Genomic DNA, 18,073 nt, shown 5'->3' with positions numbered 1-18,073 from the left:
TTTTCCACTTAGTCTCCCCTCGTGCCGCGATCGAGGAAGACCAATCGGCTTAAGGTCAGGAACAAAGTCAACACAGAACTCAATTACCTCCTCATTTCCATAGCCCTTGGCAATGCTTCCTTCTGGCCTAGCACGGTTACGAACATATTTCTTTAATACTCCCATGAACCTCTCAAAGGGGAACATATTGTGTAGAAATACCGGACCGAGGATGGAAATCTCTTCGACTAGGTGAACCAGGAGGTGCGTCATAATATTGAAGAAGGATGGCGGGAACACCAACTCGAAACTGACAAGACATTGGACCACATCGTTCTGTAGCCGTGGTAGATCTTCTGGATTGATTACCTTCTGAGAGATTGCATTGAGGAATGCACATAGCTTCACAATGGCTACTCGAACATTTTCCGGTAGGAGCCCCCTCAAAGCAATCGGAAGCAATTGCGTCATAATCACGTGGCAGTCGTGAGACTTCAGGTTTTGGAACTTTTTGTCCGCCATGTTTATTATTCCCTTTATATTCGACGAGAATCCAGACGGGACCTTCGTACTGCTCAGGCATTCAAAAAAGATGACCTTCTCTTCTTTGGTCAGAGCGTAGCTGGCACGACCTTGAAACCATTCCGGATGCCGGTCATTAGGGTCTTTGAAACGTTGCTGGTCCTGCCGTGCTTCCTTTGTATCATTTGTCTTCCCATACACGCCCAAGAAGCTTAGGAGGTTCACGCAAATATTCTTCGTAACATGCATCACGTCGATTGCAGAGCGGACATCTAGGACTTTCCAATATTCTAGCTCCCAGAATATAGATTTCTTCTTCCACATGGGTGCGCGCCCGTCAGCTCCCTGCGGAACTGATTGTCCGCCAGGACCCTTTCCAAAGATGACTTTCAAATCCTTGACCATATCAAATACCTCAGCACCAGTACGTTCCGCAGGCTTCGGCCGGTGATCTGCCTTGCCGTTGTAATGCTTGCCTTTCTTTCTTACTGGATGAATTTTCGGAAGAAATCGACGATGCCCAAGGTACACGTTCTTCTTACAATTTGGCAAATATACACTTTCAGTCTCATGTAAGCAGTGCGTGCATGCATTGTATCCCTTATTTGACAGTCCGGAAAGGTTACTAAGAGCAGGCCAATCGTTGATGGTTACGAAAAGCAACGCTCGTAGGTCAAATTCCTCTTCTTTGTGCTCATCCCACACACGTACACCAGGTCTGCCCCACAACTGTAAAAGTTCATCAACTAATGGCCTTAGGTACACATCGATGTCGTTGCCGGGTTGCTTCGGACCTTGGATGAGCACTGGCATCATAATGAACTTCCGCTTCATGCACAACCAAGGAGGAAGGTTGTAGATGCATAGAGTCACGGGCCAGGTGCTATGGCTGGAGCTCTGCTCGCCAAAAGGATTCATGCCATCTGTACTTAGACCAAATCTTATGTTCCTTGCGTCAGCTGCAAAATCTTTGAACTCTCTGTCGATCTTTCTCCATTGCGTTCCATCTGCGGGGTGTCTCAACTGCCCGTCCGACTTACGGTCCTCTTTGTGCCATCGCAACAACTTGGCATGCTCTTTGTTCCTGAACAGACGTTTCAACCGTGGTATTATAGGAGCATACCACATCACCTTGGCGGGAACCCTCTTCCTGGGTTTCTCGCCCTCAACATCGTCACCAGGGTCATCGCCTCTGATCTTATAACGCAATGCAGTTCATACCGGACATTCATTCAAATTCTCGTATTCACCGCGGTAGAGGATGCAGTCGTTGATGCATGCATGTATCTTCAGAACCTCTAAACCTAGAGGGCAGACAACCTTCTTTGCTTCGTACGTACTGGCGGGCAACTCGTTATTCTTTGGAAACATATTCTTCAACATTTTCAGCAAGTTTTCAAATCCTGAGTCAGCTACACCTTCCTGTGCCTTCCATTTCAGCAAATCCAGTGTGCAGCCCAGCTTTTTCAGACCATTATCGCATCCGGGGTACAGCGACTTTTTGTGATCCTCTAACATGCGATCCAAATTCTCCCTCTCCTTTTCAGTTTCGCAGCTTCTCCGTGCATCAGCAATGGTCCGACCAAGATCATCAACGGGCTCATCACGTGCCTCTTCTTCACCTTCCCCTTCACCTTCCCCTTCACCTTCCCCTTCACCTTCCCCTTCACCTTCCCCACCTTCAGCATCCTCCATGAAAGTATCACCGAAATGATCAAGATAGTTGTCATCGATGAAATCATCCCCTTCTTCATCTTCTTCCATTATAACCCCTCTTTCTCGATGCTTGGTCCAACAATTATAGCTTGGCATGAAACCCTGCCGAAGCAGGTGCATGTGAACATCTCTTGAGGAAGAGTAACCCTTCTGATTCTTACAGGCAACACATGGACAGATAACAAAACCCCCCTGCTTGTTCGCATTAGCCACTACGAGGAAATCTTTCAAACCCGTAGTGAACTCGCCGGAGAGTCGGTTACCGTACATCCATTGCCGATTCATCTGCATTATTATAATATAAAATATATAATTAACCATCATGCATTTGTTAAACTAATTAACTAACTACAAACAATAGAAATCAAACAATGAACTACACACATATGCATATTTTATCAATGACACATGAAAGGTTCAAGTTGCTAACCGCGATCGAGGAGGAAAAAATAAATGAGGAAGCTCAAGTGTGGCTCCGACACTTCATATCATGTTTGTTTCATGCTCTTGGGGCATTTCATCAAACACCTTGTGTGCATAAGAGGAACCAAAAGCAAACCTAACACACCCTTGTGAAGTTTGTGAAGAGAATGGCTCCAAATGGCTAAGTGCTGGCTGCTGGATGGGTATATATAGGGGAGGGGCTTTAGTCGCGGTTGGCCTGGCAAACCGTGACTAAAGGTGCCCGAAGGCCCTCACGTGCACCAGCTGGCCAGCGAGCGCCCTGGGCCCAGGCCTTTGGTCGCGGTTCGCCTCCCGAACCGCGACTAAAGGTCCCATTAGTCACGGTTCGAAATATTTGGGGACTAATGGGGCTGGATGGAAGGCCCTTTTTCCACCAGTGCGAGGAGTATCTTTTTCATGTAGATTTTATCTCGAATTAATGAATAGTTAGGAAAATTAAGAGAATTAAGATTGAAGAACTAGTTTAGTTAGCCACAACATTCCTCAACGTTCAACCTAACAATCGCATGCCCGTTCATTTCTCTACCAAGCCGAAATAGAATCGTTAGCAACCAATTGTAGTGCAAAAACTGGCCCAAACAAGGGCACGTTTGGTATGTCGCAGGACCTCGAAGCAGGCCTCGGAGAGCAGATTTCAGCCCATTTGGTTGCTCTCAACACCCCGCGTAACACCTGAATTGGCAGTTTCCCTAGAACTAGCCCCGGTGAGCAAAAACATTAGCCTCGTTTTGTGCGCCCGTACGCGTGGTACATGTGGAGAAACGCGGGATACACGGATTAACTCCCCTACCCACTCCCCTCGCTCCAGTAACCGCTACACTGCCACCCCCTCTTCTCTCCTCACGTCCCATCAACTGCTTTGTCCATGGACGCTCCGTCTCCGCCACCTCTGGCGACGAAGATGAGTCCCTAGCGGGTTGCGTCGAGCGTCGGCGCCATCCGACTGTGAGGCACACCAACTCCAAAGCGCGGCGGTGATGATTGGAGCAGGCGAGGTGTCGGCTATCAGTTGACCCTCATGGGTCACAACGATGTGGTCTCGTGCGCTGACATGGGCGTCGACGGCCACCATGGCTCTAGCGGGAGCTCAACAGGCGAATCTGCCGACGGGCAGATTTGATCCCCTCCCTGGCATCGATCCTTGCCGTTGGGCGGAGACCAATGCGGGGGCGCCCGGCGGTAGCCGGGAGAAGGCGCATCCACTGAGGTTTGACCCCATGCCAAGGCACCTCTCCCGCTTTGCCCCTTACCCGTTGCCGTCCTACGCTGCACAGATGGCGTCCTGAGCATGTTTATGCACGCTAGTTGATTATCTCCACGACTCTTAGTCTCATTTGTACTCTTCTCCGTGCTTGAATGTATTTGGCTATATTATGTATAATTTATATCTTTGTATTGTATCTATTTGTATTTTTTTTTGGCTCGTTAGAGTTGTAGTCGCAATATATGTTTCTTGTGAGCTTTATTGTGAACTCTTTGTAATGCTACCATTTGTTTTAATTGCACCTGCATCACATGTATGTTTCTACGTGCACATCGTGTAGGTAGACGTTCCAAAATCGATAACATGTGGTGTAATGGTGCCGGTTTTAGAGTGTCACAAATATTTACTTAGATGGCATGAAAATAGTAGAATAAATATTGGTATAATCATAAACCTACCAAGGCTTTGTTGAATGCACATCCATGCTAAGCGCCATGCTCAAACCGCTCAAACCCTCCTCGTAGTCTATGATCTGAACAAATAATGTGGTGTAAGGTAACACGCGAGAGAACAAGCAAGGGTTACAGAAGAGAGAAAAATAAATCCGTGTTACCTTGATTCTTGGTCTGACTGGCTGCCAGATAATGAACAACCCATACCAGTAGGTAAAAAAGAGCGCGAACCAAGGAAGAAATATATTAGACGATGCACGGATAGTTGAGACATATATCATGTAAACTTAGTTGATTTGCAAAACGGACCTCAGATTTTGATGTACCAACTTCCGGATCACAAGTGGTTGTTATTGTAACTAAGTGCGGCCTACTTCTGTTGTCAGTTATGCGAAGTTGATAAGAGATCAATTTTTCTTTCAGGAGATCCAACATCTTATGATCGGTGGTAATGCAAGGGCACAGCTACAAGAATAGTCCAAATTAGATGTTAATAACTTAACACTCATACACAAAAACAAACATATATCTAATCTTAACCTGCTTATAAAGTCACGAACTTAGCAGAAATATTAGATCCTAGCCCATGTTTGATATCGTCTCTCTAGTGACATCGCACTTCCTTCCATATTTGTTACTACTTCCGCAAATTACGTGTAGGGTACCAACTACGCACGATTTTTTCCCTAATATGTTCCACCTCCCGCTAATCCTGCATCCAACGTGCTGAGCGTCCCCCGGGGGATCAAATCCCCAGATCCCCTGGGTCGCCAGCTGTCCGATGCCATGCATCCAAACCGTACCTCTTGAGTCAATTCTCCCGCACCTCTTAAAAAAATGAAAAAAACGCCCCCACGAAGCCACGGCCGAAGCACTGCACCCGCGCCTTCCAGAACTGCCGCCACCGATGACAAAGCGTTGCACGCGCGCCTCCCGGAACTGCCGCCGCCCAAGACGAAGCACCGCGCCCGCCCGAAAGCACCTCCGCTCGCGTCGGCAGCCTCACCGGCAACGTCGAATCCTTGGGTAGCACAACCCTTCGTTCCTTGGTAGCAAACCCATCGTTCGTTGGTAGCACCTCCGCTCCTAACTCCGGCGAGACCTCCGCCTTGCAGCATCCCACCTCCGGCAAGCAGCAAACACCGCAACCAATGGTAGCAGCGATGCCTTTTGTTGCATATGTGCTCGCCTATGGTAGCACCGCCACCTCCCATGGTAGCACCGGCGACCTTCTTTGGTAGCATCTCCGACCGCCGGACTAGCAGGCGCTGCGCTTGCAGCAGAGCCGTCGACCTTTGGTATCAGCGCCCCTGGCCGAACGTAGCAACCGCTTGCAGCAGAGCCGCCGGCCGGACATAGAAGGCATCCCCGCCGCTTGCAGCAGAGCCGCCGGCCTTCGGTAGCAGCATCGCCGGCCGTACATAGCAGGCGTTCCCGCCGCTTGCAGCAGCACCGGCGGCCTTTGGTAGCAGCGCCGCCGGAGGGACGTAGCAGACGCCGCCGCCTTCGGTAGCATTGCCACCGAGGCTGGACGTAGCAGACGCCGACAACCGATATAGCTCCACCGGCGGGCGACATGTGCTATGTGTTGAAGTGTATAAGTAGATTGCCTAGCCCTTTCCATCAGTTCGGACTTTTGGTTCAAGTGGCTAGTGCATGAAGCTTAACATGGTATCAGAGCCCCAGGTCTCGAATTCAAGTCCTGGCTTTCGCAATATTTGCGCTTTTCTATTTTCCCTGCAGCCTCCTGCCGTGCCCGGCCTCCCGCTGCCTCTTTGCCTCTCTACACGTGTTGACTTGTCTTCTCGTCTTCCCGTCACACGTGAGAGGGGGTGTTGAAGTGTATAAATAGATTGCTTAGCCCTTTTCATCAGTTCGGACTTTTGGTTCAAGTGGCTAGTGCATGAAGCTTAACACTATGGTGGCCACTAGATAGTGGTCGCAGCAGCGCTGCCTGCCGTTTGTAGCTCAGACGGTCATGCCTCATAGCACGCCGCTTGTTGCCTTGAAGCTTTGCGGCAGCACGAGCGCCGGAGATCATGGAGAAGGCCGGCGACAACAACGTGCAGGAGCGGAGGCCGGAGGAGCTCAACCCTGTGGTGGATGTGCGGTAGCAGACAAGGGTGGCAGTGAAAGGTTGCCCATGGCTAGGAGGCGGTTATGGCGGAGGAGGACCATGCGTCCAGGCGACGAGGGAGAAGAGGCGCCTCGCGCGCGGTCAAGCATGGGCAGGAGGGGAGGAAAAATGGTAGCGTGCGGTGGTAACGATGGCTGTTGAAGACAACAACGTTTGGAAGAGGTAAGGCTGGTGCCAACGCGGGCTGGAGTGGAGGCGATACCGCCCGGCGCGGGGCGAGAGGCAGGCGGGAGAGGGGCGGGACGGGAGTGGCAGGCGACGGCGGGGGCGCCCGGCGCTAGCGCCCGCTCCCGCCTGGCTAACGCCCGCGTTGGAGGCGGTAGCGAGGCGAGAGGGAGGCGGTAGCGAGGCGGCAGCGATGGCGGGGTGGGGCGATAGCGGGGCGGGCTAGAGTGTGGTCGAGAGCGGGCGTTAGGCGGGCGGTAGGCGGGCGGTAGGCGGGCTAGAGGCGGGCGAGAGCGGGCGAGAGAGGGGCGGTAGTGTGTAACGGCTAGCTGACGTGGCGCGCTCTGATTCGTCCACGTCAGCTAGCCGTTGGGTAGCTGTTGCTGGTTCAAAAAACCCTAAAATTTCATCCCCACCCCCTATAAATACCCCCCATATGGTTTCACTCAATCCACACCCATTTCATCTCCATTCATCACCTTCCCTCTCTCAAAACTTCTCCACCATGTCCGGTTGGACTCCACCAGATTTGACCACGTTCACGGATCTCTTGGGTCCCGACGGGTCACCAATACAGCTAGATGATGTCTCTCCGACACATCGTCGCAACAATGTCGGTTCTTCGCCGCTTCCTCGAGTTTTATACTCCTCCGGCACACCAGCTCCGGGGCCATATGGGCCATACGCTCCACCTCCGGGGCCATATGGGCCATACCCTCCGCCTCCGTATCCATACCCCCCACCACCTCCACATGCTCCACCTACAGGTAGCGGGAGTGGCACTGTACCTCCTTACCCACCACCTTCGTACGGTTCATACCCTCCACCTCCGTATCCATACGCGCCATATGGTCCGTACCCTCCACCACCTCCTGAAGCCAGTGCTCCAAGCTCCGAGTCCAATGCCGCGGAAACAATCGTACCACCGCGTGCAAAGAGGCTTGACTGGACACCTGCGGAAGAGGAAAAACTGGTACTTTACTTACCCATCACATATTTATTTCGGGGTTGGTTCTTGCTTCGATTTTTCACTTACAATGTCTATTTCATTGTAGGTTCATGCTTGGATTTTTAACTCCAAGGACTCTGTCGCCGGTAATTGCAAGACCGGCACTAGTTTTTGGGGTCAGATAGCTGAAACCTTCAACTCTACCTCCGAGCCTGCCCGTCGTCGGACCTCGAAGCAACTGAAGGATCATTGGAACGTCTACAACAAGGAGGTGTCCCTGTTCAATGCATACCACATCCAAGAAGAATCGTTACGTCAGAGTGGAGCAGACGATGGAATGGTCATGAGGGCGGCAATGGAGAGGTACGCGAATGACAAAAGAGTGACTCAGCCGTTCAGACGGCACCACTGGTGGGAAGCTGTTCGCAATGAAGCGAAGTGGAAAGGACAACATGGTCCTGGTAGTGGAACCGATTCCACTTCCAAGAGAAGCCGTCTGGGAGTTTCTGGTGAGTACAGCTCTAGCGAGGCGACGACGGAGGAGGAGCGTCCAACGGGCCGCGATAGGGCCAAGGCCGCGGCACGTAAGGGTAGGAGGAAGGAGAAGGAAACCTCATCAAGCAGTGAGGTAGCAAGTAAATCCTTCGCGATGAAGAACATGTGGAATGGTTTAGTGAAGGCTAAGCTACTCAAGCAATGGAACAAAATGAAAGACCGATCAACCGCCGACATGAACGAAGGAGAAAAGCGCAAACATGCGAAGGCCATCCAGATGGTGGAAAAAGAGCTTGGTCTAGAAGATGATGACGACGAGGAGGAGGAGGAGGAGGAAGAGGAGTAGAATTTATTTATTATTTATTATGTAATTTTTAAAATTTATTATGCAATTTTATTAATTATTATGTAATCGGTAACAAATTTAGTTCAATAAAATAATTTTCTTGCATTATTTTGAATGTTGTAATCTGAAAAAGAAATGCTGATGTCGAGGAGAGAGAAAAGCTGATGTGGAGGAGAGAGAGGTGAGAGCTGGCACTATAACCTGTGCATTGGCACCGTGGGGTGAGAGTGGGGTGAGAGTGGGGTGAGAGTGAGGAAAAAAGCTGACGTGGCAGGCGATAGTGTGGTGATGCATTGGCACCAGCCTAAGGCCAGAGAGAGCATAAAGCCTACGCACGTGGGTGGGCCCCCAACCATCCCGATTTCTAAAGATTATCTAGCCCTAGCGACAACCGGTGCCAGCGAGGCGGACGATCGCTTCGCGCGATCCCCCGAGGAAAGAGAGTATTTTCCCTCACGCATACGCCACATGTCCCCGGGCAGTGTCGCACGATCATCTGGGCCGCCTCGAAGCCACAACTCACCTGGCCACTGCTATCCGTCGCCGGACGCGCTGACGGTAAGAGCGAGTATAATAGCACCTAGTCAGCTAGCTATAGTGTGTTCCACGTCAGCAAAATCCTATGTGGAGGAGTGAGAAGGGATGAGAAAGAGTAAAGCGGGCTGTATGTTTAGAGCCCGGCTGCAGCACAATATACGAGAATGAGGAGCCTGCATGGAGACAGCGTGAGAGTTCTTGGCTAGCTTTTCTTTCTCTCTACCAATAGTTTGCCTCCTGCACATTCAATCATTTAATGCTAAAGTCAAGCTTATAGCTAATCTATAGCCAACCTATTGTACAAGTAGATTTTTATAAAGGCTTTAGATGACGTGTTACTGCTCTACAGCCAACAACAGGCTCTTCTATTAACCATGCTCTAAGCAGCTCTGGCATCGCCTCCCAAGCTCTTCTGCAGTCGATCTGCTCTTCCCTCCATGTGTTTCCGTGGCCTGTGAGAAACGAGTGAACGAATGGTCCGGATCGGAGATGGCAGCGGTGGCAGTGTTTGCTTACAAGGAGAGCTTCCTGCTGCGACTATGCTAGATTCTTACTATGTGGTGGATATGACTACAATTGTGGTCACGGTTTTGTAAACACGTGATTAAAAGGTAGTGATTTTTTAAGAGCATAAGAATGGTAATGTTATGACAGAGTATCATACATAACTCACACGCCATAAAGCAACAGTAAAAATGCAGATACTGCAGGTTGGTGACTATACGGTCTATTAAATCATCGCGTATACATTTATTTGATATCACACAAAAAAGATAAATCTTGTCATTAGGGGTCGCACCTGGTTTATCGATGAGGCTGAGTCATTTCTTAATGCATCAAGGATCTGGAGACAAGATTCCGTCTTATTAAGAGTACTGACAATTAACCCAATACTTGGCCTTTTGTGTCGATCAGCCTCCACACAACTTAAACCTATTTCGATGCATCTCCTTACTTGTACAGAATATAGGTGCACTGATATCGCTTGTAGCCTATTCATCCAGTCCATATGTACCTAACAATTTAAAACAACATTTATTTCATAAATGTGACATATAAGTATCGCCAAAAAGCAACACTTTGCCTTACGAGCTCAATGAATTGTTGGGAAGACATATCATCAATTCGGAAGTAGCCCTCTCGTCCGGTCATTATCTTTATGATCACGACACCCAAACTGAATATATCAAACTTAATTGTGATCAAACCTTCCTTTCTGTACTCTGGTGGTATGTACCCACTGCATGAGAAATCATATATGTTAATGTGTGATACTGTTCGAACAACGCAAATTTTATCGTACAGAAAATGTAGGTTCCAATGAAAATATCGGCTTACAGTGTTCCTAGAACAGTGTTTGTCTTTCTTGTTTTTTCTTCTAAGAACAGCCTTGACACGCCGAAATCTGCGATTTTTGCTGACATGTTCTCGTCCAGTAATATATTGGCTGGTTTTAAATCTAAATGATACATAGGAGGTTTTAATTTCTCATGAAGGTATTCCAAGCCCTCGCATATTCCCTTAATTATTGCATAGCGTGTACACCAATTACGGTCATTGAATTCATCTGCAAAAATAAACAAAGATCAACTTGAAAGTATACGTCAAATTATTTCTTAACTTACTACCTCATGTACAAGTGAAGCACCACACATCATACCATAAATAAAACTATCAAGGCTTCCATTGTGCATATAATCGAAGCAAAGCATCCTTTTTATATTATAAGCAAAAACCACCCCATCCTTGTACGGTACAAATTCTCTCTTAGTTTCGTGGCAATATCCAACTAACCGGACAACATTTTTGTGGTGAAGATTTGCAAGGTTGTGATACTCCTTCTGAAATTCCTCATCGTTAAGGTCCAGACCTTCTTTAAGCACCTTCACGGCAATCTTTTCTCCATTTTTATGCTCTCCCTATAGAACATTTCACATGCACTGTCAATTTCCAACCAATATCTTAATTTTTTTGTTTGATACGTGACATAAAATGTTCAGCAGGAAATGTATGCAAGGTGCCATTAACAATAACATTAGAGAACTTAGATCATACCAGGTAAACATCTCCATACGTGCCGCCACCAAGTTTCCGGTCCGGAGAGAAATCATTTGTAAGTTCTTCTAATAAATGAAGCGACACAGGCTTTGGTGCGACGGGTGCGGTGTTCATGTTACTACCTTAATTTTCTTGTAGAAACTGAAAAAGGAAGCTGTTACCTGAAAATAAATGTTTACATTTCATATCTAGAATAAGGTTCACCCCAATGATGGTGTTTCGAAAAAGAAATTATCACCGAAGATCTAGCAATGGCCAAAGAAAGATATACACAAGCAGGTGGAAGCACTAGATCGATCAAAGTTGAGCAGGAAGAACATGCGGTATTAGTTAGCATAGCTTACCTAATTGGTAGACCAAAGTATAATCGATGCAGAAAATACAGTATAAGTGCATGTTTGGAATGCCCGATTTCCTTTTTTAGGTGGATAGTAGAACTTCTCTTTAGAGAATCTCCACGAGCGTTCACAATAGCACCCTCAGTTGCACTATGGAGGTCTGACGCTGTTTTTGGGCCACACCAACGCACCCTAAAAGTGGCCGCCCGATTTTGGAGCCCAATAGAATAGATGGTATTCCCGTGTCGCCCCCTACAGTTGAGGTGGGAAGCGAATGCGCCAGCGCTCCGCCCCACATGGAATTTTGCCCACGGGTCCCGTCTGGCAGCCGCACATCAAACCCCATAGCTATTCCACCAAATTCCCCCTCATGCTCACAATGTCATTCTCCCGCCTGCCGATCAAGTTCCCGCCCGCCTCTCTAGTTCACGTCCAAAGCACGCCCTCAACCTTGCCACCACCACTACAAGAGAATTGGCATGTAGAGACACTATTTTGGTCCAGTAGAGACACTTAAATTGCTCTTACGTAGTTATAGAGGCACTTTCCATATTGTCTCAAAAGTGTCACTATGGGCGGTGTCTCTACGTGCTAAGGACAATAGTAATAATGTCTTTACATTTTAGAAGACATAAAATAGGCATTATATTGTGTCTCTAGTGTAAATAAATGTGAAGAAACCATGTGAAAAGCAATACTCGAACTCATGACCTTAATGATTAAGACTTAATCCATTAACCATCTCACCCTTTCACAAGTATATGTTGATACTTGGAACAAATTTCTAATTAGTATTGCCCACCATGGCCCAAACATAGAACAAATGTCTCTAGAGAACAAGCAAAATGCCTCAAACATTGCCTCTAGAGGAAAAGTAAAGACATACAATCAAGTTTCTCATGAATTGCCTCTTGATAACTTATCTGTGACACTTTTGGAGTGTCTCATAAGTTGTCTATAGAATGAAAATTGCAATACCTTACAGAAATATCTCAATTAATGTCCCTACATTTGAGACTATTTCTGAAGTGTCTCAAAAAGTGCCACTACAATATGCAAAGTGTCTTAATGTGATTTTTAATGAGGCAGAGTAGGAAGTGTCTCTAGTAAAATGTCTCTATGGAAGTTTTTTCTTGTAGTGCACCTCTTTCAACATGCCTTCGAAAAATAAGGCGCTGACACCAGCGAAGCCACACAAGGCCCCACTATAGGAGAAGTCGGCAACCGTGTCGGAGGAAGCAACCGATGCAGCAGCATCACGGTGGAGAGAAGTAGACGTTGCTGGCCGACGAGGCCACCGCTACTGCGGCAGCTGTTGTGGATGCGGCCGGCGGCACAAGTCTGCCTCCGCCTCGGCCTTGGAGGCGCGAACCGACTGAGGTCAACAATCCCGTATTTCTTCCACTGCTATTTTAGGCATGTTTGCATTGATTACTCACAGTTAATTATCGAAGATTAAGATTATGAACTGATAAACTTGCTAGATCGCCTAGAGTAGATCATTGCCGGGTAGGAGAGGGTACTGTGAGCATTTACCTTTCACTTGGAGGAAAACGAGCCCGCCGGTGTAGACATGGCGACGACGGTGGTGCGTCGGTGAGCGATCTGTGGCGGCGGTGGTACTTCCCGTCGGCACTGCGCTGGAAACCCTAATCGGTGGGTCTGTAGGTGGGACGAGTGGCAGCTCCGGATCACCTCGTGATGAGTGCCACCGCCCCCACCACTCTATATAGCGCAGGCGACAGGGGCCCACCAACCAGTGAATGGTTGGGCGCCCCCGATCAGGGCGCGGTCAAAAGGGCACGTCGAGCCGTTGGGCTCGTACGTGGTGGAAATCATCCTAACATTCTCCCCTTTGATCTCAACTTTACTTTTAACTTTATACTTTCATTTTATTCGTTTCATTTTGGATCAGTCCATAGGGCATGTTTCATCGTCACAGCTCTATTGCCGATAGAATCAGACAGCCACAATACACTTCTCTATTTTGAAATAAATTCTTTTACTTTTGGGCCTCTTATGATCTAGGATAGGTAAGACTTTCCCTTAAACCCATGCCGGCTACGTGCTCCTTGAACACGCTGGGTGGTAAGCCTTTCGTTAGCGGATCCGCAAGCATATCTTTTGTCCTTATATGCTCGAGACTTATAGTTTGATCCTGGACCTTGTGTTTCACAACATAATACTTAACCTCAATTGGTTTCGTAGCTGTACTCGACTTGTTGTTGTGAGCATAAAATACTGCAGGCTCATTGTCGCAGTACATCTTTAGTGGTTTGTCAATACAATCTACCACTTTCAAGTCGGGTATGAATTTCTTTAACCATAATGCTTGCCCCGTGGCTTCATAACATGCTATAAATTCTGCATACATCGTGGATGATGCAACTATCGTCTGTTTGGAGCTTCTCCACGAAATAGCTCCCTCTACGAGGGTGAATACATATCTAGATGTGGATTTTCTATCATCTTTATCCCCCGCAAAATCTGCATCTGAATACCCTCTTATTTCTAGGGAATCTAGCATGTAGTTTTTTGTGCCTTTCACATAGCGCAATGCCTTCTTTACCATTTTCCAGTGTTCAAAACCTAGATTTTTTTGATATCTACCGAGTACTCCGGTGATAAATGCTAAGTCAGGGCGAGTGCACACTTGTGCATACTGTAGGCTTCCCTCTACAATTTTCCGGGAATAAGTATCCTAAGTACAGGGAGAGATGCAATCATGCAAAGGGCATCCAGAAGCAAAACGAGACTTTGAGGTAGTCACACACATGCACGTAGGATACAAACCAAAGACCAGATCTGAAATCTGGGAAGCGACAGTTTGGTTGCCGCAGAAATCTTGAAAAAAAGAAGAAGTCCGTATTTGCTTGAGAAAGAATCTGGTAAGAGGATGAAAGAAGCATGGATCTAAATAGCTTGTAGAGAGGAGACGGGTGGCAAGAGAGCGAACCTGATGAAGATGGCTGCAAGAAGAAGCAATGCTCTTGGGAGCCGAATGAGCACGCAGCATCTCGGTCTTGGGCTAAGAAGGAATCGAGCTGGTTGTTGAGGTAGCAAACCGGATTAATTAACACCCTGTACAGCGGCACGGGTTCGGTTAGGAGTTCCTTTTAGCCACTTGACCAATTAATCATTTATTTTGGGGAGGGCTGAGAATTGGAAATGTTATTAAGGGGGGCTTATTCAGTTCTCCGAATAGGAAGATTATAGACGGCTAGACGCACATACCCACGCGTTTTGTTTGTTTTACGCACATACCCACGCGTTTTGAGTTTCAGGGAAATAGAGATAGTGTCAGGGAACAATGTGTCGTCTCGTCTCTACTAAAATGCTACGCCCTCCAATACATGATAAATAATAAATGTAGCTAATTTTATTACTATGTAGTTGTACTAAATTAGACACTATTATGATGGATCCAATTGAGGTAGTACCAGATGCCAAACCACGCGGGGCTCCCATCACTTGTTTTTGTTAATTCTGCTTCAACAGCTTGTTTGGCATCTTGTTCTTGGACGAACGTGGCATGTGCCTAGATTCTGAAATTTGAGTCCTGGAGCTATGTTCAGGCGCGATCCTGGGCTCCCGGCAACACCCATCAAATGATCATCCCAACAACCCGTTTGAATTTCTCATGTGCCATCATTAACACTCGAGAGTAATTGCAGAAAGTGTCTTTGACACATGGTCAGGGACGGAGCCAGGAATGAAATATAAGGGGGGCAATCTTAGTATAACGGGGCAAAACTAGCTAAAATCACAGAAATAAGGAGCTGCCATGGCTTGTGTTCAAAGGAAAATCATGAGCATGGGGGGGGGGGGGGGGGGGGGGCGGGGGCGTGCCCCCCTTTGTCCCCCGTTGTCTCCGTTCCTGCACATGGTCACCAGTGCTCTTCTCACTTTTCAAATTTTTTAAAATTTTAAAATATCATGTTTCTAAGTCTAAAAAAATATGACGTTAAATATATAGATAGATATATATGGGTGGGGTGTATGCAAAAAAGTTCCGTTAAAAAATACTTTGTATTTTGAATAATATAAAAAAGACAAATTTCTAACAGTTAGTGGTAGTAAATTAGTATTACAATATTGTATCCTTTTATCAGAAATTTGTTTTTTTTGTATTTCCTAAAATTTAAAGTATTTTTTACCGGAACTTTTTTGCATACACTTCTCACGAATATATCTATCTACATATTTAACGCCATAATTTTTAAAAACATAAAACTTTGAGATTTTAAAATTTTCATAAGACTAAAAGTGGGGGGAGCACTCGCACCCACGTGTACCAAATTCCTGTCCGAGTAATTGACTATACCTTAATAAAGTTGGTCATCCCGTAACGGTGATGGTTGGTTTCGGTAGGTTCGTTAGGTTTATTTGCTACTCCAAAGGGCTTTGCCACTGTCGACGTGGTACTGCAGCAAGCGGCCATGCGGGCTACATCGCCGGACAAAAGCACTTCGCCGTCGGTCTCCACCTCCTCGCCATCTTCGAGTCCTCAAGCTTCGTCGGTCTGTTCACCGCCGTTGTCCTCCTTCCATTGTGTGTGGCGTCCGGGAGGTCGATGGTCCTTCGTCGACGTGGTGCGGTTCCAGCCCCTATCGATGGCGGGGGTTCCATCGAGGGGTCCGGCATCGGGTCCTCCTTTGCCGCAGGGACAGCCTTGTCCTGGCACCGCTATGTTTGCGGTGGCGAGGCGCCCGTCCCTCCGTACAATGCTCCTCGCCCGGCAGCCGCACCCTTCACTTCGTCAGGACACTTGCTCATCTACAACCTATCGCGGGACGACCCGCTGCCCCCCCCCCCCCTCATGGGTATGCTTACGGGGTCAGGGCCATGTACCGTGCGGGGGAGCGGTGACACCGCATGTAGTACCTTGTGCAAATACTTATGCTCCTACACCTAAAATATTCAAACATTTTTTACCACTTTCATGTTATTTTTTCCATTTGAATTAGCATTTAAAAGTTATCAAGCTTTAAAAACATTTATATTTGAAATATTGTAACATTTTAGCACTTTTCATATTGGAATTTTTCCATTTGAATTAGTCTTTAAAAGTTATGGAGGTTTTAAAAGTTTATATTTGAAATATTCAAACATTTATGAGCACTTTTCATATTGTAGTTTTTCCATTTAAATTAGTTTTTAAATCTAATGAAGGTTTTAAAAAGATTATATTTGAAATATTCAAACATTTCTGAGCACTTTTTAGATTTTTTTTTCTATTTGCATTAGTATTTAAAAATTATGAAGGTTTGAAAAATAAATAGTGTAAGGGTATATTGCCCCTATGTGTAGTTTTGGTAATTAATGACAACCCCTATGGACTAATGTTTTCATTGAGTTTATATGAAGGAATATTCCATAGGTACTACTTGTAGTCCATGTGTTGGATTCAAGTATGGATGCCATGAAGATAAAGATATACCTTGTGTATTGGCATCAAGATCATCGATTTGAAGATATATATGTGATATGATCAAGAAGAAGAAATGAAGATAGAGTTCTTATGTGGAACTCAATATTAGTCATGCTCTAGCTTATGTGATAAGCAATGAATGATCGAGATCTTGAGAGCTTGATTCCAAGTGAAGAATTCAAGTTATGGCTCTAAGTCGGTGTCATCATAGTCTCATAAGTTGAGCTATGGTTGACTAAGATTTAGAGCATGCAAACAAATGAAGAATTCTTTATATACCTCAAGATAGTATGATAGAGCATGAGAAGATACAAGGTTGACCAATACAAAGAGTGAAGAATAGATTCAAGTTTGGTCAACACATGAAGCATGAAGAATGTGCCACGTCAAGTCACGTGGTATGGTAAGCCTTGTCAATTATGCTTCATGAACTAACCCATCATATATGTGCTCTTGTGTTGTCTATGTGGGTTAGGTATCTTTCCATGGGCATGCATCAAAAGTGAGATCTCATATAGCCCATGAGAGGATGACATCAAGTGGTGATCGTCATCAAGGTTGAGTTGGGCAAATTCAAGTTGAGCATCTCAAGAAGATCATATGCTTGAAGCTTGCTGTCCATTTGGTGATAATGGACATGTGAAGATGTGCATCAATGGAGCTTCCCCATCATGGTGTATGGGGGAGCATTTGTGAGTCTTCACGAAGCAACAATGATCAAGTAAGGCATTCCGGCTTGAGTGGAGATTGAAGAGTTATCATCAAGATCAAGCGGGATGCGCAAGGCAAAGGTATGGCCATGCTAGGTTTTTTCCTTTTACCGGTCTCAAGGTGGTTGATGGGAGACCGGATTATAGGATAGATAGCCGCACTATTAAGAGGGGCTTTCGGTTGGGTAACTTGATAACGTTGTCTTAGGGAGCTCAATACTTTGCATACTTTGCATATCCCTATTGCTTCTTGGTGTTTCTGTGTGTGAGATTCTTGAGCTTGTTGCTAGCTTTACAACAAGCCCAAGTTCTTCAAAAACGGAATCCGCATGCATCTCCTATTGCGTTTTCGAGTTTGGACGACTTCACCGTTTCTTAATGGTGGGATACTCCCTCTCTATAATCATCTAAAATATTCTGTGAGGAGTCTCCATATTGTTGGGGTTCTATTCGTCGTTATCTTTCCAACAAAATTGGTTTCATGTCAATCGGGGTCCGGACACAAAAGTTATCACAGTTTTTGTATAACATGTTTTTCCCCGCTGGCCCGGTTTCTCGCCCGGCGCGAC

At 46.6% G+C, this 18,073-nt stretch overlaps 1 protein-coding gene and 2 long non-coding RNA genes across 3 annotated transcripts in view; all 3 read right to left on the bottom strand.

Annotated features, from left to right (window-relative positions):
• LOC127321771 (uncharacterized) overlaps positions 1 to 4,391 on the bottom strand; it is a 31,642-nt gene extending 27,251 nt beyond the window's left edge. The window contains exon 1 of the long non-coding RNA XR_011745862.1: positions 4,345 to 4,391. This is a non-coding gene — a long non-coding RNA (uncharacterized lncRNA). The remainder of the gene's footprint in view (positions 1 to 4,344) is intronic.
• The window catches only part of LOC127323596 (uncharacterized), a 212,023-nt gene that overhangs the window by 28,586 nt on the left and 165,364 nt on the right, over positions 1 to 18,073 (bottom strand). The window lies entirely within an intron of this gene.
• LOC127321764 (cysteine-rich receptor-like protein kinase 44) lies at positions 4,412 to 11,177 on the bottom strand. Its single transcript, XM_071820523.1, has 8 exons — positions 11,023 to 11,177; positions 10,628 to 10,886; positions 10,306 to 10,534; positions 10,057 to 10,207; positions 9,767 to 9,982; positions 4,648 to 4,803; positions 4,459 to 4,520; positions 4,412 to 4,418 (listed from the first exon to the last, which is right to left on the bottom strand). Exons 1-8 carry the CDS (start codon positions 11,137 to 11,139, stop codon positions 4,412 to 4,414), a joined length of 1,197 nt encoding a protein of 398 aa, XP_071676624.1. The 5' UTR covers positions 11,140 to 11,177.

Source organism: Lolium perenne, chromosome 5 (assembly GCF_019359855.2).
Source record: "Lolium perenne isolate Kyuss_39 chromosome 5, Kyuss_2.0, whole genome shotgun sequence".
Taxonomy (NCBI): Eukaryota; Viridiplantae; Streptophyta; class Magnoliopsida; order Poales; family Poaceae; genus Lolium; species Lolium perenne.
The sequence above is the reverse complement of the archived record's forward strand: the minus strand, read 5'-3'. Positions and strand labels throughout refer to the sequence as shown.

Excerpts from the sequence above, each read along its gene's own strand:
- LOC127321764 (XM_071820523.1), bottom strand. The coding sequence starts at position 11,139 with ATGAACACCGCACCCGTCGCACCAAAGCCTGTGTCGCTTCATTTATTA. Across the intron at positions 10,535-10,627 it reads CCTTGATAGTTTTATTTATG|ATGAATTCAATGACCGTAAT; the intron begins GTATGATGTGTG and ends TTATTTTTGCAG. Across the intron at positions 4,521-4,647 it reads TTGGTACATCAAAATCTGAG|CCAGTCAGACCAAGAATCAA; the intron begins GTCCGTTTTGCA and ends ATTATCTGGCAG.